This window comes from Heteronotia binoei, chromosome 18 (genome assembly GCF_032191835.1).
Source record: "Heteronotia binoei isolate CCM8104 ecotype False Entrance Well chromosome 18, APGP_CSIRO_Hbin_v1, whole genome shotgun sequence".
NCBI classification, from domain to species: Eukaryota; Metazoa; Chordata; class Lepidosauria; order Squamata; family Gekkonidae; genus Heteronotia; species Heteronotia binoei.
This window is the reverse complement of record NC_083240.1, coordinates 21,778,198-21,799,743: the sequence shown is the minus strand read 5'-3', so window position 1 is coordinate 21,799,743 and position 21,546 is coordinate 21,778,198. Positions and strand designations below refer to the sequence as shown.

General features: G+C 48.8%; 2 protein-coding genes across 2 annotated transcripts in view; one reads left to right on the top strand and one right to left on the bottom strand.

Annotated features, from left to right (window-relative positions):
- The window catches only part of DNAJC11 (DnaJ heat shock protein family (Hsp40) member C11), a 72,807-nt gene extending 63,771 nt beyond the window's left edge, over positions 1–9,036 (top strand). The window contains exons 11-16 of the mRNA XM_060259241.1: positions 206–361; positions 1,513–1,582; positions 2,752–2,809; positions 3,777–3,919; positions 4,254–4,383; positions 7,268–9,036. Coding sequence (XP_060115224.1) covers positions 206–361; positions 1,513–1,582; positions 2,752–2,809; positions 3,777–3,919; positions 4,254–4,383; positions 7,268–7,293 — 583 coding nt within the window. The 3' untranslated portion in view covers positions 7,294–9,036. The remainder of the gene's footprint in view (positions 1–205; positions 362–1,512; positions 1,583–2,751; positions 2,810–3,776; positions 3,920–4,253; positions 4,384–7,267) is intronic.
- Positions 9,037–13,589: 4,553 nt separating this feature from the next.
- On the bottom strand, positions 13,590–19,114 carry PHF13 (PHD finger protein 13). The gene is made up of 4 exons (XM_060259283.1): positions 19,009–19,114; positions 18,512–18,613; positions 17,530–18,079; positions 13,590–15,609 (listed from the first exon to the last, which is right to left on the bottom strand). The coding sequence occupies exons 1-4, from the start codon at positions 19,045–19,047 to the stop codon at positions 15,383–15,385; spliced, it is 918 nt and encodes a 305-aa protein (XP_060115266.1). The 5' UTR covers positions 19,048–19,114; the 3' UTR covers positions 13,590–15,382.
- Between the last annotated feature and the right edge of the window lie 2,432 nt (positions 19,115–21,546).

The following is a 21,546-nucleotide window of genomic DNA, read 5'->3' as shown; positions in this document are numbered from 1 at the left end:
TGCTGAGTCAGACTCTTGGTCCATCGAAGTCATTTTGTTAACTCAGACCACCAGCAGCAGTTCTCTGGGGGCTCAGGCTGATGCTTTCCACATAACTACTGCCTGATCCATACTGGATCTGCCCAGGGTTGAACCTGGGAGCTTCTGGGTGCTGAGTGGATGCTGTACCACAGAGCCCATGGTTTCTTTTTCTCCTGTCTTCTAGGCTAAACAGAGCCAGCCAGACGTACTTCTTCCCCATTCACCTGACAGACCAGCTGCTGCCCAGTGCAGTCTTCTATGCCACTGCCGGACCCCTTGTCATCTACTTTGCTATGCACAGGCTCATCATCAAGCCCTATCTCAGAGCCCAGAAGGAGAAGTGAGTGCCCAGGGTCCAATATATCCAGCTTGGATGGGGTGGTGGTGGGGCAAATGCTCAATGTGCACATAAAGGGAACCAGTCTCCGAGTCTTAGCAGGCAAGTCTTGATCCGAGACAGAACATTCCAATGGCGCTTTCCTCTTCCTGATGATTTACTGAGGGGCATAATCAAACAGAAGTCATCCAGCATGAGTCTCATTGAAATTTGGTGGGTTGTGTGGCTCCTGTTCCTTTTAGCTGGGCTCATGCAGGAAGATGTTTCATGGATATGATTGGTTTGCTGCTTTGCTGTCCTTGGCACCCAAAATGGAAGGCCATCTCACGTTTTCATAGGGGGCCTCTCCTGCTGAGTCATAGTGTATATCAGAGGACCCCAGCCTTGTAGGCATCTTTGGAAATGTGAGAGGATAGTGAACATAAGAACATAAGAGAAGCCATGTTGGATCAGGCCAACGGCCCATCAAGTCCAACACTCTGTGTCACATAGTGGCAAAAAATTTTATATACACACATACACTGTGGCTAATAGCCACTGATGGACCTGTGCTCAGAGTGGACACCCACCATCACCTTGGGAGCCACATGTGGCTCTTTCACAAACATTGTGTGGCTCTCAAAGCCCCCGTTGTCCCATTGGCCATCTTGGAGACAGCATTTGTCTCTATAAATCACTTCTCTGAGCCAAGCCAGCTGGAGGCTTGGAGAATGCATTTAAAGTTAAAGTTGGTTTCTTTCCAACTCTCCCTCCCCCATCTGTTTGCCTTCCTTCCTTCCTCCCTCCCCTCCCTCCCTCAAACCTCTGACATTTATGTCTTGTGCCTCTCAAACATCTGACGTTTATTCTATGTGGCTCTTACATTAAGCAAGTTTGGCCACCCCTGAGCTGGGTGGTCACTGGCTGCCTCCACTGCCCAGCAGATTAGCAACATGAAATAGGAGGAGCTATTCCCAAGCAAGACTTCTGGAAAACAGCCTTGCCTTCCTTCTGTATGCGCAGACACTAGGGAAAGCTTCACTGGGCAGATTAACGCACTTTAGCACTGCGTGGGGCATTACCAGCCTATGTGGTTGGAAATGCAGGAAATGTGATAGCAGAAATCCCAGGGAGAGGCCACAAATTTACTCTGAACTTGGTTCCCTTTTCCCTAGGGAGTTGGAGAAGCAGCAGGAGAACACTGCCAGTGATATTCTACAGAAAAAGCAGGAGGCAGAAGCTGCTGTAAGTCTCTCCTTCATTCCCAGATAATGCAGTTCTTGGCATGCTTCACTGCCCTCTGGCCAACGCTTTCCTTCCCTTTCCAGTGTTAAGCACACAATGTGGATTTCAGTTGGTGTGAGTGCTTTGATTTTTTTTTTCACTTCCCAGCTTGGCTTTAGAGGTTAGCTATCTTTCTGGGCTGTCCTTCCTTCACTTAGGGTTGATTTTTTTTAAAGAAAAAAATGCTTCTCTTTTATTGCCCATGTCTGCTTCCTTTTTCTGCTTTTGTGCACCGGGAAGGTGTGGTCATAGCATGGTGCTCAGGAGGTGGGCGGTGGCAATTTCAGGTCCAGCCTTGGCATCTCTAGTTAAAGAACCTCTGGGCAAGGAGAGACCCAGAGGTCACCAGGGCTTAGCTGGGGCATCAGCACCCGTAAAGAGCTGATCCCGGTTATGCTGGGCATTTATCTCCTTGTGGCTAAGCAGCTGCAGGGCACAGCCTCATTAAGGGGAAGGATTTGCTTGGACCCTTGCTCCTTTTTCTAAATCATGGGAGAAACCTCTGAAAGAGAACTCTCTGTGTGTGCCACATTCTCATGCTGTCATTCTGCCTTCTCATCCTCCCCCTTTTTAGATACAAAGAAGCAAGGCTTTTTTGTAGCAGGAACTCATTTGCATATTAGGCCATACCCCGATGTAGTCAATCCTCCTGGACCTTACGGTAGGCCCTGTACTAAGAGCCCTGTAAGCTCTTGGAGGATTGGCTACATCAGAGGTGTGTGGCCTAATGTGCAAAGGAGTTCCTGCTACAAAAAAAAAAGCCCTGCAAAAAAGTAATGTTTCTAGTCCTTAACAGCGGCAAAGTATAGCAGTGGCAATTGGCAAAACGTCAGAAGTTGCTGACTATTACTGACAGGCAGCTGTTCACAGCGGTGCTCTTTTGCACACAATCTGCTGGTTTTGAGGGCTGGAAATCCAAGTGCTCAATGCGCACAGCAACATGAAAACATTCCCTCGAGTTTTATATTTGCCCAATCTTTCCAGGGAAACCTCCTCCACTCATCCCTGGGGAATTCTTTTTTCCCCTTTGGTCTGCTTCTGTCACAGTGCTTCCTTTTTCTCATTTCCTGTCTCTCTCATGCCTCTGAACAGGAGGTTGAATTCCACGTTATCTCGTTGTGCTGCTCTAGGTGCGGTTGATGCAGGAATCTGTCCGAAGGATAATCGAGACAGAGGAAGCGAGAATGGGTAGGGGTCTCTGATCTTCTTCTCGTGCTCCTTGGTACCCGGAGGTGAAGGCTGGCAATCGGGGGTCTGCAGCTGTCACCCTCCCCCCTAATACAATGAGAAAGGGAAACACTGAACTGAATTAAAAGCATCTGGTGCTTTTAATGGTGTGGTAAAGGTGCAGTACTGCAGTCCTCAGCTCTGCTCACAACCTTAGTTTGATCCCAGCAGAAGCTGGGCTCAGGTAGCCAGTTCAAGGTTCACTCAGCCTTCCATCCTTCCAAAGTTGGTAAAATGAGTACCCAGATTGCTGGGGGTAAAGTGTAGATGACTGGGAAAGGCAATGGCAAACCACCCCGCAAAAAGTCTTGCCGTGAAGATGTCAGTATGCGATGTCACCCCAGAGTCAGAAACGACTGGTGCTTGCACAGGGGACTATCTTTACCTTTTTTTAAAGAAAGTGAAGGTTGCCCCGGTTGCTTTGCTTATTAGCAGAGTTGCATTGTGTGCTCTGCCAGCTTAGCAACTGGTCTCTGCTGCAGAATTCAATGTCCTGAGAGTCTTGATCTTCTGAAGTTTTTAAACCCTGTGGGCTGTGAGAATAAGAGAGCTGAGAAGGGAAAGACAGGAGAGGATTCCCAGTAAGAAGCAGCATTTCATTTGCCCCAGTTGATAATCATGCATAACTTACCCAAGCTGTTCTTAGCACAGAGCTTAGACTTTTTTTCTCTCCTTCAGCATAGCTGCGTGCGTGTGTGTGTGTATGCACACACACGCATGGGTACACACACACACACACACACAGAGCTCTGCTGATGAGACAGTAAGGCTGCCTGCTCCAAAGCCCTGATCCTCATTAGGAAACCAGTTTCAACTGTTGACGTGATGTGGTATAGCAATAAGACTTTTCCTTTGTTGACATGCCCCCACCTTTTGCCTGACGCTTGTCTTAAGCATTTAGCCCTCTCTGCCCTCTCACTTGATGCAGGCCTGATCGTGGTGAACGCCTGGTACGGGAAGTTTGTCAATGACCAAAGCAGGAGGCATGAAAAGGTGAAAGTCATAGACGTGACGGTGCCCTTGCAGTGCCTGGTGAAGGACTCCAAGCTCATCCTCACAGAAGCGTCCAAGGTAGGGGCACTCTAGATCAGCCTGCACTCCCCCCTCTTCCAGATGTAGTACCTAGGGAAGGGTGGCTGCCTTGGAGTTGTATTTAAGATGTCTCAAGGTGCTCATTCCTTATATATATATATATATATATATATATATTGCTTGAGAAACAAGATTGGACTTCCATGATGTGGTATTTATACTTGTTTTAAGTGCTTTTTAACCCCGTTTGTCCACTGATTGTGGATTCTAAACACTTAGCATCAACAATTCCCTCCTCCCCAAGAAAACTTCTGCAATAGGCTGTCTGTTGCCACCTTCATGGATTGAGCCTGTGGCAATCTCCCTTTTGCAGGCTGGTCTGCCCGGGTTCTATGACCCTTGCGTTGGGGAGGAGAAGAGTCTGAAGGTGCTCTACCAGTTCCGAGGAGTTCTACACCAAGTGATGTCTGCCGACAACGAGGCCCTTAGGATACCAAAGCAATGTAAGTGGGTGCGCTTGTTGGTCTCCAGTCCTGGTCATGGTGGACTGCCATTCAACACCTGCTTTGAAGTGGGGAATAACCAGCATAATTTACATATTGATTTATACCCACCCTCCTTTTTACCATTAACCTCAAGGCAGGTTATACAGGATTCCCAGACAGTCTCTGGTCTAGCTTCAGAGGGTTGCTCTCCTCCATCAGACCCAGTGATGGGCCTCATTGATTCCAGGACTTGTATGACCTAGGTTTAGGAATTGTGTACCAGCGCCCAGAACTTGCAGATGTTTGTTCTGGCTTCTATAAATGGAAATATTTTGCAGCTCTGCCTCTCTGTTGTCTGTGCCTGCTACCTGCAGCATTTTGCATTCTTTCCTCACATCACACTTTGTCCATAGTGTGAACTTGCTGAGAATGAAAGAGGAAAAGCTCTTGGGGTCATATTGGACAGCTCAATGAAAATGTCAACCCCGTGTGCTGCAGTGGTGGAAAAGGCAATCTCTGTGTTAGGGATTATTAGGAGAGGGATTGAGAATAAGATGGCCGATACTGTAATGCCCGGGTACAGGTCTATGAAACCGTACAAGATTGGAAAACGTAGAGAGCTGGCCCATAGAATCTCCAAGAGTCGATTAACAACAATATAGATCTATGGTGCAGCCTTTTTTGGAATACTGTGTACAGTTCTGGTTATCATATCTCAGAAAGGACATTGCAGAGCTGGAAAAAGTACAGAGGAGGGCAACCAGGATGGTTAAGGGGTTGGACCGCTTCCATATGAGGAAAGGCTGAAGAATCTGAGTTGTTTCAGGATAGAGGCACGATAGAGGTTTATAAAATTATGCATGGTATGCAGAGAGTTGACAATGAGAATTTTTTCTCCCTCCCCCAACGTTTTAGCACTCAAGGGCATCCAATGAAGGTTATGGGGATTAGATTCAGGATGGACAAAAGGAAACACTGTTTTACACAGTGTGATTAAAATGTGGAATACCCTCCCAGAGGATGTAGTGATGGCCACACAGATGAACAGCTTTAAAAGGGGATTAGATAGATTCATGGAGGATAAATCCTGTCCTCCACATTCTGAGGCACTAAACTTCTGCACCCTAGAGCCAGGAGGCAACATCAGGGAAGGGCCTTGGCTTCTGTGCCATTTCTAGCCCTCCAGGGGAACTGATTGGTCACTGTGTGAGACAGGATGCCGCACTGGATGGACCACTGGTCTGATCTAGCACGTTCACACCAGAATCTTCTGAATTCTGCAAAATCCCTAGGATAAACCTAGAAAAAAAATTAAGCAGTAACTTAAATTTATTGGCCTGTGGGGTTTTTAATCTTGTCCCCCTTATCAGGGCTTTTGAAATAGGAAGAAGGGTCTTTCTTTGCTTTTGGGGGAGGGTTGCATTTTGCAGGGCATCGTGTAATTCATTGAACCTACTGTGTCATGTCCTATAAAATAGCCTCTTACTAAATTCAAGTATTCTGAGCTCTGCCAGATGCTAGGATTGAACCTGGGGCTATTATACAGGTATTCAGACCTTTGCTGTATGGAACAAACACCTTTACCTCTAGTTTTATTTACTTATTTCATATAAATAATCTTAGCTTAAGTGTGAATTGTAGCTGGCAAGTAGCCTGCTGATGCTTTGGGCAAACCTACCGTCTCCAGACACGGCAGCATTACCACCGGTTTCGTTTATCCAAGTCTGACCTTGAAACACTGCCGATAGGTGCTAAGCTGCCTCCACGTGCACCTGCTGATGTGACCTTGAATCGCTCACAAGTTCTCACAGAACTGTTCCTCTCAAGAGCAGTTTCTGTTAGAGATCTCTCAGCTCCCCATACCTCACACAGGGTGTCTGTTGTGGGGAGAGGAAGGAAAAGGATTGTAAGCTGCTCTGAGACTCTTTTGGGTAGTGAAGGGCAGGGTATAAATCCAATTTCCTCCTCCTCCTCTTCTTCTTCTTCCTCCTTCTCCAGCTGCTGCTGCCGTCTGGCAGTAGAGCAGCTAAGAACATAAGAGCCTCACTCTGTTTTGTAGAGTGGCCAGTCAGCTGCCCTGGAGGGTGAACAAATGGAGAAGCTGATTCCCTCCCCTGATGCTGCCTCCTGGCATTGGTTTCAGGGGCTTTACTGCCTCTGCTGCTGTGGTCGATGTTGCTCAAGGCCAAGAGCATTTCCCATCCACATTACTGGCCATTCAAGCCAATAACAGACTATCTTCCTCCTGAGAGACCTTAAGATGCCAGTCAGCCCTGCCTCTATACTATACTATACTATAGAAGAAGATAAGAAGATGAAGATATTGGATTTATACCCCGCCCTCCACTCCGAAGAGTCTCAGAGCGGCTCACAATCTCCTTTACCTTCCTCCCCCACAACAGACACCCTGTGAGGTGGGTGGGGCTGGAGAGGGCTCTCACAGCAGCTGCCCTTTCAAGGACAACCTCTGCCAGAGCTATGACTGACTCAAGGCCTTGCTAGCAGGTGCAAGTGGAGGAGTGGGGAATCAAACCTGGTTCTCCCAGATAAGAGTCCGCACACTTAACCACTACACCGAACTGGCTCTCCAGTATACTATACTATACTACACTACACTACACTACATTTTATCTCATCTTATCTTATCTTTGTTTTATTAATTATGGTTTTATTGTATTTGTAAATGTTTTAAATCGAATTGTATGAATCACTATGTTGTGAGCCGCCCTGAGACACTTCGGTGAGAAGGGCGGGATATAAGTCCACTAAATAAATAAATAAATAAATACACTATACTAATCTCACTTACCCCCCCACCTGCAACACATTCTTGCTGCTACTTAACATATATTTTGCACAGTCCCTTTTTAAAACACTTTCTTCTCTCCCTCTCTCTCAACAGCTCACCGGATAGACACGGATGGCTAATTTGGCAGTGAAGCAGGGAAGATGCTAGGTTCTGTGCTGGGGTCAACAGAAACCGTGCCATCCTTCCTCCTTCCTGGATTCAGCAAGTCTTCAGGGTCACCGGAGACGCCTCTTAATTTTATGATCTTTATGGAAAGGCTGGTTTTTACACCAATTACGTTGCAGGACAAATGAGATGAAGCAGCTTTCGATGAGAGCAAAACCTGGGTGCTGCTGGGCTGATGCAGCCAGCATGTGACAGTTTCTTGTCTTGCCCCAGGTGTGTGGGGGGGGGTGGAGCATGGGGGGAAAACCCCTCCCCCCTGCCCAGGACCCTAGCATCTTCAGCCAGGGGGACTTTGGGGAAAGGAGGCTATAGCAGATGAGATGGAAATAAGAGTTGTTACTTTCAGAGAAATAGGGTTACTCACGTCAAACGAAGAATATGGCAGCTTAAAGGAATTAACTGCCTCAGCCCACCACCTGTCTGCCCCCCTCCCCCCGCTTCTGGAGGGGAAAACCTGTGTGTCCTCAGCAAGGCAAAGACTGCGTAGCAATTCCCATCTCTTCTGAAATCAAAACACAACTTGTAATGCAATCCTGTCCTGGCCGTACGGTCAGCTTAGCAGTTGATCATGCCCAGTGGGGAGCAGAGGGGACATGCTCGATAAGAACAGCACTCCTGGCCGATTGCCCACAGTCCCGGGGATTAATTTAGCCGCACGTGTTTTCTTCCTCGTCAAGCTAGGAGAAGGTTGGGTGGACTGGCATTGGGGAGGCCAAACAGATGCAAAACAAGCGTGCCAAATAAGAGCAAACCTCTACACAAAAGGGCGACCGCCTTCTCTGATGCTGTGGTACGTTGCGTGTGTTAATTGTACCTCCGGGGAGGAAGCTGCTGTTGTGCCACCCAGAGCAGCTGCACCACCTGTTTTGGCAGCCTCCATGGAAGAGGAATGGCTGCTGGCATGCCAGACTTGCTCCTGGTCCTTCCTCCAAGCACCTGCTTTTATTTTTATGCAAACTTCCCAAAAAACAGGTGCATCGAAACAGAAACGAGCATTGTCGCAACTGGTATTCCTTGAACTCGATGCGCTTATTATATAATTCACCATCATACGGTTCTTTTGCGGTCCTTAGTGATTTCTCTTTCCTGGGCCAGCATTTTGACCTCGCAATAAGCCGTAGCCTTTACCCTGAGCAAAACAATAGGAGATTCCAAGGAATCTTAGATGTGGCCTGCCACACTCCTGCTTCTTCATCCTCAAAATCACGTATAGTTCCCCTTCTTTCTTATTTGACACATATCTTCATCTCTGTTGCCAGCTCCACCTGCTCTTCCATTCATTTCCCTTTAACTGTTTGTTGTGCAGTAAAAATTCCCGTTCCCCACAAAGGTCCCTCTTCTACAGGTGAATTTTTGTCCAGTATCCTTTAAAGCTGATGGGAGAAGAAATACTTTGCAGGGCTATAGTAATCCCCCTAGGAAAGTAGCAGGGGCAGTAAATGACAGTGTTTTTAATCTGACTCCAGGCTTGGGAGGGGATTTCTGAGGGACTCTGCGCAAAGCACAAGAAGGCACGTGGGTTTCTTGCTTGGTGGCTTATTCTGGGACATACATCTCTGCGATGACAGTCTTCCCTCCCTTCTCCCCCTTCTGCGACTGGGAACTGCAGAGCGCATGATATGATGTGCTGCTGAGGGTGGAGCCTCTGGTTTCAACTGTAACTAATAAGGACAATAAAATTGACCCACTTTGTGGTAGAGCTGTGAGTGAATCTCTGGTTGGAACGCACTTGGCAAAGATCGGTTGTGATTTCTGCCAAAGGGGAGAAGGAAGGGGGGGGGTATACAATTGCCTGAGAGTGGGATGGAGCCAAATGCGAGTCTTCACATCCAGGTAAGACAGCTGCATCTGCTGGTTTGTACTAGTGCTGCATGTGTATTTTTGCTTTAGTTTTACTAGAAGACAAGGGAAAGTGGTGACAGGATGCTGTCTGGCTTTTTCCTTCCCTAGGCCATCCACTCCCTCCACGTGTTCCCTGGCATTAATTATTCTACTTGCAAAGGCGTAACTGAAACCAACCATAGGGCTTCTTGATGTTCTTTAGCACGTCACATGAAGCTGCTTTATACTGAATCAGAACATCGGTCAGTTAAGGCCAGTATTGTCTGCTCGGACTGGCAGCAGGGTCTCAGGCGGAGGTCTTTCACATCACCTACTACCCCTAATCTGTTCCACTGGAGATGCCAGGAGTTACTTCTGCATGCCAACCAGATGCTCTCCCACAGAGCCACAGCCTCCTCCCCATTCCAGCATAGTGGTTAACAGCTGTGGACCCTAATCTGGAAAATTGGGTTTGCTTCCTCAGTCCTCTGCATGAAGCCTGCTGGGAGGCCTTAGGCCAGTTACAGTTCTCTCAGAACTCTCATCCCCACCTACCTCACAAGGTACCTGTTGTGGGAAGAAGGGAAGGTGATTGTAAGCCACTTTGAGACTCTTTCAGGTAGAGAAAAGCGGGGTATAAAAGCCAGCTCTTCTTCTCAGTGTGAAGCCTGCTGGGTATACTTGGGCTTGTCACTGTTCTCTCAGAACTCTCAGCCCCACCTGCCTCACAAGGCACCTCTTGTGGGGAGAGGAAGGGAAGGTGATTGTACGCCACTTTGAGACTCCTTAGAGCACACAAAGCACCTGTTGTGGGGAGAGGAAGGGAAGGTGATTGTATACCACTTTGAGACTCCTTAGAGCACACAAGGCACCTGTTGTGGGGAGAGGAAGGGAAGGTGATTGTAAGCCGCTTTGAGACTCCTTAGGGTAGAGAATAGGGGGGTATAAAAACCAGCTCTTCTTTCCTAATCCCCATTCTCTCCCCCTGCTCTGTAACTAGGTATTATTCTTGTTATAAGTATGGGCTAGTGGCAAATTGCCATAGGTATGATAAATGGTTTGATGCAAGCCTATGGGACCCACTTTGACGTAATAGGTCACTCTTAGAAAAGTGCTTGATTGATGTCATTTTTCTTTGCTGTCAAGTCACACTGGCTTAGAGTTTTCAAGGCAAGAGACATTCAGAGGTTGTTTGCCACCGCCTGCCTCTGCATAGCAACCCTGGTATTTCTTGGTGGTCTCCTGTCCAAATACTAACCAAGGCTGATCAGGCTAGCCTGAGCTATTCAGGTCAGGGCATTTGCCTATTATTCCTGCATATGAGGTAGTAGTTTAAGAAGTACATATTTCTCATTTCATATAGTCTGATGTAAAGCAAACTCTCTTGTGCAGATGGCTGGGTCACACAATGACAATACTTCCTGTATTATCTTTGATACTTTGCTTTGTAACTCAGGGTTCACTGAGGTCACTTTGGAGATACTACTTTGGACTTTGTTGATCTTCAGACCAATTTTGACATAAGTTTTGTGACTAGAGATATCATGGTGCATGAGAAAGGACCCTCAGGAGGGTGGTAACTGCTGGCTGTTTTGGAAAACGGCACCCACAGACTTCTAAGTGCTGCTTTAGTTCCAAACGGAGAAATTCCTGTAGAGTCCTATTATAGGATTGTGTTCTTATGCTCAAGCAAGGAGGTGAAGATAGGGCTCTGTGGTCAGTGTCCCAGCTGTGGCTCATCACAAAGCTGCATGACTTTTCTGCACTTTTTAAAAACAAAAATGATAAAGCTTACTAGTAGCGAGAGCATATGACGCTTTTGATGAAGGTGAAATTCTCAAGGTGAGTTCAGGACCTTTGTAGCCTGCAAGGAAAGAGAGGTGATGAATGAGGAGTGCAGATATCGAATGGTTGTACTAAGATTAAATTGCAGATCCTGGGCTCATTTACGAAGGACTGAAACTAAACAGATTCACGTCCAGTAGCACCTTAAGAGAGCAACCAGAGTTTCAGCATATAAGTTTTCGAGAGTCAAAGCTCTCTGTAGACCGATATGGCTACCCTCTGAAACTAGCTTCATGGAACTAAATGGGAATCAGTATTGGAATAATTGTGCCCTCTTCTCTTCCCTCCCTCCCTCCTCGTTACCACCGCTAGGGCAGAACGACCCTTCTTTTCTAGCAGGACTCTGTACCTTTCCTCTAACATTTAATCAATGACGGGAAAGATTAAGCAACTAGAGTTTAAAGGGACAGGAGGTGCTTGGTCCTGTAATCTTTTGAAGTAGCTCTCACACCCCAAAAGTTCAGGAAAAAGACACTTAGCAGGGGTGGGGAGCAGATAAGTCTACCTTAAAAAGTCTGCATGCTGTGAATTGTAATTCAAGAGGTATAACTCTCCCCCCACCCCGGGTTGTGGGGGGTTAAAAATGCAAGATTGCAAAAGAGCGTGGATATGTTCCTTCGCAGTTTGGGGGAGGCAAAGAGGGATCCCCCTGTGTTGCCGCTGACGCCTTCCTCAATGTTGGCCTCTGGAGCGCTGCTTCTCTGCCTTCGCCTCCCCTCTTGGCCCTGCCTTCCCAAGCTCTTCCTACGGAAACAAGCCAAGACGCTAGGCTAATGTTGGGGCTTCCCCCACGCATATGGCGAGGTCCGTGACGTGCAGCTGGTCACCGGAAGTGAGCTCGGCATCGAGCTCTTTCCGCTTCTCTGAACGAAGCACCGGTTAGCACGCATCATAGGGTTAAGGGAAAAGAAGGAATCGGAAGTTTCGGTTCCTTTTAAACATCGTCATCTGCGGGGATGGGGGCGTAGCGCCGCGCGCGGGGCTTCTGTTAATACGCGCGCGACGTCTTGCGTGCTCTGCTAGGACCTGGAGGTGTCCATGGAAACCCTCCGTGTGCCCGGGGTTTCTGAGCTTTGCCTCCAGAAGCGGATTTGGAGACAAATCCCCACGACCGTAGGCAGTCCCCTTCCCCTCAATGAAGCCAGCAACTGAGGGAGTGCTCTTTGCCCTGAAAATGAAAATAACTGATAGGTGAGTAGTAATGGACTCAGCTGCTGTTCAATCTGACCGTTTTCACAACTGGCGACCCAGTCCAGACCCTTTCGAGTTTGCAACAGTGGAAAGGAACAAGAGTCCAGAAACGCCTTAAAGAACAATAAATAAAATTGTGGCAGGGGTATGATGTTTTGTGAGTCACTGCTCACTTCATATACAGCTAGAATGTGAGTCCCTTTGTCCTATATATTGGAAAGCGGAGTCATCTCAGATGCTCAAAGGCAGCAGGTGAATGACAATAGCAGAGGGGATTGTGTTAGGTGCAATATGCAGAGGAGTGGGCCTGAAGAAATCTACATTGCTAATAAGGCAGGAAACCTCGATTCAGTCCAGGTAGGCGCATTGTCTTGAGTGACATTATTAGTTGCAGTTCAGCAGTCTCGTTGATTTACCACTGGCATTCTTTTGTAAGAGAACTGCTGCTGTAACACTGTTTGCTCAGAGACTCTCTTGCCATAGCACAGGGAAGCCAGATGCCAATGTTAACTCCTACAGAGGATACATAGTCCAGTAGGGTAGCTGTGTTAGTCTGTTTGCAGCAGCTAGCATAAGCATCCCTCACCCACCTAATGTATTGGTTTCCTTCCTAGTACTCCCATCCCTGCCCAAAAGCCCCTTATCTCTTTTGCAGCTTGCAACATGCCCCTCTGGCCACTGCCCTGGTCTTGCCCTGGAATGGTTGCCAACTCCAAAATGAGAAATGTCTAGAGATTTGGAGGTGAAGCCTAGGAAGGGTGGGATATGGGAACAGGCAGGATCTCAGAGGGGTCTAATGCTATAGAGTTCGCTCTCCAAAGCAGCCATTTTCTCTCGGGGAACTGATCTCATATCTGGAGATCTGTTGAAATTCTGGGAATTCTCAGAATTTTCCAGCCCCCCACCTGGAGGATGACAACCCTAAATGATACTATTTCTCAGCCCCCATCTTGCTGCAGAGACTGACACAACAGTGTCTTTCTAGTGAGCAGAGGAGGGGACTTTGTTCCCAGAATCTCCTAAAATACTGTAGCATTTTCTGGAAATGGGTTTGGGACTCCCCTCCCCCAAGCAGGGTAGTTGTTTCAACATAAATCTCCTCCCAGTTGCAAGAGTCTACAGGAAGCATTTGTGAAGCTGGAGCTAACATTGACAAAGCATTGTTATTCTAGCCTCAGGCGATGGTGCCCTAATGAGCCCATCAGTACATATGAAGCCCTGCCTGGTGTCTCCTTGCCTTAAAAGGGGAACAGCCTGGCTAGCCTCTCTGCTAAAGTGAGGTCCAAGGGCCCCTGGATTCCAGACACGTCTCAAAGCCCTGGTGGTACCTGTGACGCAGGTCAATCACCCACGGACAACAACTTAAAAATGTTTGAAAGACAGACAAGCTACCTCTGATAAAACAAATAATTTTTATTTATTTATTTAAAAAAATTAAAGCTCCCAAATTGAAATTATACATGGATGTACTCAGACATGCAGGTGTTTAGTCTTCAGCTGAAAAATCCAATAATTTGGGGTTATCAGACACCACCCCGTGAGAAGAAATAGACAACAACAAAACTGAAATGAAATCCTAGAGCAGAAACCCTGACGTCAACCCAAAAGGTCTTGTTGCAAACCTGCAAGTTAGAGGAAAGAATCCCACAGTGATTCTGCAGAAGTAAAAACCTGAGATGGGGGCCCAGGCTGCCAGGATCGTCCCCTTGCGGTGCGAAAAGCGTCCCAGGGGCTTTCGCTACAGGCAAAAAACCATCTTTGACAAATGGTTTCACCTGAAAGAGCAAGCTGGATACAACTTTCTCAGTCTTGGTAAGTCAAGATCTGGATGAGCTTTTCCATGTGGCTGCATCAAAGCAGGACACAACCGAAGTGTCCCTTCTAGCCTATCAGTAACTGATGAAACGGGGGGTGAAAAGAATTCCCCACCACATCATTGTTTAGTAGCTCTCCATCTGAGTCCATGGGCACCACAGATCTCGAGATTTTTCACACAGTCTCACATGAATTGACCGCAGGAAATACCCACAAGGCTGGCCGTTGATGCTGGATTTGAGGCACAGAGAAGGCCCACCTGGGTGTGCTCTGTGGAGCAGCCCTGCTATGCCCTTCTCCCATACAAGCTCTCCCCTCATCTCTCTGACTGGACAGAGAATTTGGTCTTCTTCAAGCAATGCTGAACCTCTTGCAAACAACGATTCAGTCTGTGCAATGCTCAGAAGTACCTCACTGCCCCACCCCCGATGAGGGAAGTGTCGTCCACCTCTGCATGAATTCTCTAATGTAGCTCCTCAGCCAGAATCTACAGGGCCTGTCATTAGACACCCCAACTTCCATACTTCTCTGATCTTAAAAAAGGCCAGCCTGATCCTTCTTGGTGCCCAGGTGCCAGCTTTTGCTCCCTCCTGTATTTTTCTGCATCTAGCACTAAAAAAATGTGCACCTATTCCACTCTCAGAATACCTGGGGAGAAGGGATAGTCAATTAAAGCAAATCTGAAACCACGGTGGACCAGAGCCTTTAGAGTTAGCAAAAACAAAACACAAAAACACACGCACAGGAGAAAACTCAGCCAGGCTGGTGAGCCTTCATTTCCATCTTCACCCACGGATGGCTTCTTCCATCAAATGCCCAGCTCACTAACATTGTTTTTGGAACTGCCCAGCTTCAGGAAAGGGGTGGCGTCCCTGCTCTTGACAAACCACCAGATGGGGCGGGTTACGCTCACTCTCCCTACCACATCCTTTAAGAGAGATCCCAGGCACAAACCAAGAGGCAGACCTGAGACAGAGACCGACAGCTGCAGTCTCTTTCGGGGCCCAGGACACCTTGTTCCCAACCCCAACTCTACCTTTTCAATGTGCAGTCCCCTTAGCACCCACTGGTATATTTTAATGCTGGGATAAGAAGGAAAGCAACAGACAGGAAGAGATGCAACACAAGAGGCTACTAGCCTCTTGCTATCATCCTCCCAGTCTTGCATTTCCCAGCTGATTCAGGCACTGGATCAGTCCCTTATCCAGCAGTGGTTCAGGCATTCAAGGGCCACTGGGGTTACTGTTACACCCAGCAAGCTCCCAGCATAGAGGGGAAACCATTGCTCGTGTAGCTACTCCTTCCCTGCCAACTGGAGTTTTGAGTTCTGCAGGGTGAGTCCATTTGCATCTCAGGGAAGGGGTCCATCCGCTAGTCCAGGAAGTGTCGGCGTGAGCCCATCCGGGACCGATTGGAGCGGCGGATGTCGAACTTGGAGTCCCGGCACTTCTGGCAGATGTAGACCTCGGGGACATTGGACTTGCGGATTTTGGCACAGCTGAGGTGGATCCAGGTGTGGCACTCGTTGCATTCGATCATGGGCCGTCCGGCGAAGGGCTTCATGCAGAAGCAGGTCACGAGGTCCCAGGAGTCGTCATCTGATGGGAACACAGTCCAGGGATTTTTTAAAACATTTATCTCAATAAATTATTTATATCCTGATTTTCCCAGAAGGGGCTTAAGGCAGCTCTCAAGCCAGTATGCCTAGCGGCATAAATAATTAAGTCAATACAATATTAAAACACACCAAGAGATGTACAGACAAGGCATGCAAATGTCCAGAGGAAAGGGAGCTGTAGTAGGATAGGTTCCAGAGAACCAGGCCAGCACCGAGTCAAATGCAACTGCATAGGAACTGTTCACTATAAGAAGGTAGCCATTTATGTGGAGCAACCGCCAGGCAGAATCAGATAATATCCCCCACAAGTCTGCTGTCAGCAGCAGTAGCACATAGAAAAAGATACTATGAAGTATCCTCTGTCTTAGAATTAAGGAAATACATCACAATGGTGTTGGAAAGTGCTGTCAACTTGTGACCCCATAGGGTTTTCAAGGCATGAAATAAACAGAGGTCATGTGCCATTGCCTGGCCCTGTATACTGATCCTGGATTTGATTGGTGGTTTCTCATCTAAATACTAACCAGGGTCAACCCCTGTTTAGCTTTTGAGATCTGACACAATTGGGCTAGCCTGGGCTGTTCAACATATTAGAGGGATAATGCCATGGGCAAAAAACCCAGACTACATTTCATTTTGAAGAAATTTTTCAAATTGGAGGTAGGGCACTGAAATGGGCAAAACAGTCTGCAACATTCAATAATTACTGTGTGCAGATTACAGACATTGGGAATATGTTTATATATGAATATTAATTGAGTAACAATTAATATGCTATAATTTGTTTGATAACATATTAGATTTTAGTGTTTGCAATAGTTTAAAATTGGGTATATGCTGGCAGTCCTACTGAGATTGCAAGGGTTCTGTCCAAATAAATACACTTCTATTTGTTTACTGCAAGCTTTGTTTTCTACTTTCTACATTTCCCCTGTCTCTCAGAGGGCAAAAATTTACAATACCTGTGCTAAGCTAGTACAGTGTGCTGCAGTGTGCAGCTCTCTCAAGTATTGGGCCTGTTCACAAACCTAACCTACTTCACAGGGTTGTGAAAGGGAGGAGAGAACAATGTAAGCTGCTTTGGGGTCCCCATTAGTGAGAAAAGTGGGGTGCAAAAGAAGCAAGTAAACAAGTTTTGCTTGTAGAAAACTAAGACATTAGCACTCCTGAATTCTATAAAAATGGCAAATACTATAGTGGTACATGCTAGATTACAAATGATGCATTTAATGTTCTTAAAACTGCAAAAATTTAGGCTTTATGGTAAAACCTTAAACATCTTTCAGTGTTTTCCCAAACTACCATTTAAAAAACACACTCCCCCCCCCGCACCCCTCCGCTTCAACATTTCTTCACATTTTATCTTTCTAAGAAACCACCAAGTTCAGATTCCAGCCAGCCATGATTGTCATCTTGTGTCAGTCATTTTTGCTCTGTCCGATCTACCATACAGGGCTGTTGTGAGGATAACATGGGAAAGGGAAGATCTTTGAATTTACATAACAGGAGAGGCAGGATAAAAATGTGATCAACAGAGGGAAAGTCCTCTGCACTTTTCCTGCTTTCACCTGGGGTGCAGGGACAGTTCTTTAAGCCTCCCTTCTCCCGATTTATAATGCACTTAGCTAGTTGGGAGCATGAGGGTGCTGGCTGAGCAGAATCCCTTCACTGGCTATGACCAGCAGGGAATTCTTGAGGCTCAGCCCCAGGAATCCTTGCAACATCAGGATTCAGTTCTGCAACAACCGGAGCAATAATCCTTCCAAGCAGAAGCCAGCAGTGTCACTGCCCCACAAACTAGCTCTGGATTTCCCTCCCTCCCACACACTCACACTTTCTAAAGGGAAACCCTGGCTGGTACCAAAGACTCTACCTGCCCTCCCTCCCCCATCTTGCCTACCGGAATCCACCATGATGTCTTCGTCATCCCCGCTGCCATCCTCGTCACGGAACACCACCTGCTTCCCCTGCCGGATGATGGTGCGCTTGCCCACCGTCTGGATCAGGCCCTGCTCCTCCTCAAGGACCACTGGTGGGTAAGAAGCGTTGGAGGGGGTGTCTGAGTCCCAGGCGGAGCAGCGATCTGCAGAGGAATGAGCTTCGCCTTCCGAGGAGGGGCTCGTGGGCGTCCTCGCTGCGTAGGGCTCCTCCTCCTCCTCCTTCAGCAGCTTCGCCCGGTACTCTTCCTCTGCTGCCACCGTTGCCGGTGCCGCCTGCGCTTCCCTCCTCCCCAGCTTCCTCTTCCTCCTCATCTTTTCTGGCTTCTTTCTTTCCAGCAGGAAGCTGCCGGGCTCATCCCACTGGTACAGGGCAGCAGAGTAGGGCTGGCCCCGGGCGAGCTGGCCAAGGGAGATGGCCGAGGGGGCGTCCCCATAGTGAGGCTCCCCGCTGTCACTGTCAATGGTGCCGCCGGTGCTGTTGGGAGGGCTGGGGCTGCTCCGCACGGAGTCCTGCAGAGGACCGGGAGGGATCAGAAGTCCAGATGTGAGCCCCGGAGATCCCCAGATGTGAGCAACCTGAGATGGAGTCTCCAAGGCGCTTGCTGCTTTGGGCACCTCCCAGCCTTTTCCAAATCCCTCCCATTCTCCGGGCTTCTCCCCCCCCTCCCCCCCAAAACGATGCTCCCACACTTTCCGCCGCTGGCTGTTCTTTTCCACACAAGGACAAATCTAAACAAGCACACACACACCCCCCGCAAAAGCGAGCATTTGCTGGCTCCCCAGGAAACCCCCTCCCCCCCTCGCCCTGTGCCTCCTGCCAGCACACAGCCGCTCCTCCCCGCCCACCTTCGCCCGGCAGGAGCCATTAGTCCAGGCGGTTGGGCTGCTGCCGCCCGACTCCTGCTGCCCCGCCGGTGGGTGGGGGGGGGGGGGCCCGCTCACCTCTTGGGGGTAGGGGATGTAGCCCGCGTAGGCCAGCACGAAGGTGCAGAAGTTGTTGAAGTCTTCCACGGTGCGGCATCGCCGGGAACTGGGAGGGAAATCCTGCAAAAAAAGACCGAGAGGGGGGGCGGGAGGAGTTAGCACGCAGGGCGCCCCCTCCTTACCCATCTCCAAAGGCGGCGGGGGGGTTCCCTTCCATTTCTCCATGCACGATCGCGGGAGCTGGGGGGGGGCTTCCTTTCGGGGCGGGAAGCGTCTTGCAATCTCAGAGGGGGGGGGGGAAGGGCAGGACCCCGCTCTTTGGGGAGGGGAGAGGGGGGCTCTGCAATGGTCCCTCCTGGGATGGGGATGAGGGCGCCATCACACTCTTCCCTAAACCCCCCCCTCGAAAAAAAGGCGGCGAGGGAGGCCCTTGAACTCCGGGGAAAGCACCCGGCGGGCGCCCCCTCCCCAGCCCAGCCTAGCCTAGCCTAGCTCTCCTCCCGCGAGGGGCTCACCTGAGGGGGCGGCGGGGAGGCGCAGGAGTCGGAGTCCATGGCGGGGTCCAACGGCGGAGACACCTCCCGACACCGGCACGGGGGGAGGGGAAGGGAGGGGCGGGAGGGCGAGGGAGCCCCGCCCCGCCGGAGGAGGGAGGGAGATGAGGGGCGGGGACTCCTCTCGGGACGGAGGAGGAGGAGGTGTGGTATGGTAGTGGTGGAGGAGGAGGAGGAGAAGACTCATCCGCTGAGGCATGCTGGGAGTTGTAGTCTCAGCCCTTCGGAGCGGAGAGAGGCTCCCCCAGCAGCTGCTAGGCTCGCGCGAGTCATGCCGGGAGCCTGCGTAGAGGAGTTGTGTGCGCGCGCGGTCGCCTCTGTCGGGGAGGGGCGCTGGGAAGAGTGTCGGGGGCGGAGGGTGCCGCTTTCGCTGCAGATCATGTTATTTGCGCTTTCGTGCAAAATGTGTAGAACAAAGCAGGAGTCAAGTGGCACTTTTAAGACCAACAACGTTTTATTCAGAAAGTAAGCTTTCGTGTGCTCCAAGCACACTTCATCAGACGAGGAATCAGGTACAGTGAGCAGAGCCACATATAGCTGGTAGGCAGTGGCTCAGAATGCAAAATGGTACAAATTTAAGATCCAGTGACAGAATAGTAAAATTAACAAATTCAGTAAACCTTTGATCTAGGTCGTATGAGCATGATAAACCAATAAACCAAAATGTGGGAATGTTCATTTCTTTCCTTTATGTGGTTTTTGTTTTCATGCAAGGCTTTTCGTCCTTCCCCTGTTCGTGTGTCTCCTGCTGGCGATTGCGTCCATTTCCCATCCCAGCAGACTGAGGTTGAAGGGACTTGGCCCCGTAGGTGCTGCTCAGGATCCCGTGAAGTCAAACATGCGACTGCAACTGCCTCGTATGGAAGAAAGTAATGCCATGCCTAAATATAGGCTACCAGTCATGAGAACCAGGAACTTCTGCAAAGCGGGATGTCAGCACTCCTGTGTCCATAAGCAACATTGCATTCTGCAAGGCCAGCACTGCATTGTACCATGAGTTGGTTGGTGAGTTAGGGCAGGGGTCCCCAATCCTCAGGCCGTGGACCAGTAGCGGGCTGTGGCCTGTTAGCAACCGGGCCATGGAATGAGGCAGAGACATTTGCCTACTAATTTAAAGATCCCCATAGGTGGCAGGGACAGGGTGTGGGCGTGGCGGCAGCCTGGAGCAGCAAAAACCCCAGCACCCCCGCCAGTCCATGGAAAAATTGTCTTCCACAAAACCGGTCCCTGGTGCCAAAAAGGGTGGGGCCACTGGGTTAGGGTACTGATTTAGGATCTAGAAGACACAGGTTCAAATCCCGAGTCTGCCAAAAAGCTTGCTGAGTGACGTTGGGAGCAGCCACATAGTCTAACCTACCTCACCAGGTTATTGTGAAGATAAAATGGAGAGGAATTATCCATTACTCGTTATCCTTCTTACAGAGAAAGGCAGGGCATCAATGACCTAAATAGAGGAAGTATGAAGGAAATCAGGCTGCCCTTCTCTAGATATGTTGGCAGTGCCTATTTCTACTTAAGCCAAGGTTGCATCAAGAACAGTACACAGCTGGAGTTTTGAAACTCCTTCTTCCCTGCTTTTTATGAGCCATAGCAGCCAGGTTGTTATTGGAGCTACCTGTATGGGAGCACATCCAACCTGTGCTGGAAACGTTACACTCTTGCCTGTGGCATTTCAGATTCGTTTCAAGGTGCTGGTCATAACCTTTAAAGCCCTTTATGGCCTGGGACTGGTCTACCTTCGGGACTGTCTCTCCCCATATGTGCCCCAGAGAGCACTACGTTTAGGGTCCCAAAATCTCCTTCAGATCCCTGGACTGAAAGAAGTTCGATTGTCCACCACTAGAGCCAGAGCTCTCTGTGGAATGCCCTCCCTGAAAACATAAGGGCCCTGCAGGACCTGCCACAGTTCTGCCGGGCCTGTAAGATGGAACTATTTAAGCTTGCCTTCAGCAGTTAAGGGGAGGTAGCAAATGCCCCACAGCACTGACAATCCCATTGGACAAATACAGATATTCAGAAACATTGACGTGCATCTTAGATTTTATGGTTAAAAACGTGTGGAATTGATTTTATTGTATATTGTTTTTAATATTCTATGTTTTTTATCTGTTGTTAGCTACCCTGAGCCCAATAGCGGAGGGTGGGATATAAATTTGATAAAATAAATAAAAGTGGGTGTGAACATGTCTCTGGGCTAATGACTACAGTAGGATTGAATGCAAAGGTAACAGTCTTGGCACAGTGAAGTGGTGACCTAAGGCACATCAGAATGAATGGCTTCATGTTTGAAGAGTGAACTGTCAGAAATGAGTATGCTGTAGATAGGTGGGGAGGGAGGGTTAAAATATGGAGGACCCCCGAGCAGATTACAATATAAGGTTTTCAAATCGTGAGGTAAGCAGTTGACCAAAACTGTTTGATGATTCACACTCTCTGCTTGCACACTACAGGGTTGCGCAGGAAGTCTCAGTTCTGCTGAAACAACCTTTCTCTCTTGCC

Bases quoted from the DNA above. Each gene is read 5' to 3' on its own strand.
- PHF13 (XM_060259283.1), bottom strand. From the start codon at position 19,047: ATGGACTCCGACTCCTGCGCCTCCCCGCCGCCCCCTCAG. The intron at 18,614-19,008 runs GTGAGCCCCTCG...CTTTTTTTGCAG, and splicing joins CCTCCCCGCCGCCCCCTCAG to GATTTCCCTCCCAGTTCCCG. The intron at 15,610-17,529 runs GTAGGCAAGATG...TGTTCCCATCAG, and splicing joins AGACATCATGGTGGATTCCG to ATGACGACTCCTGGGACCTC.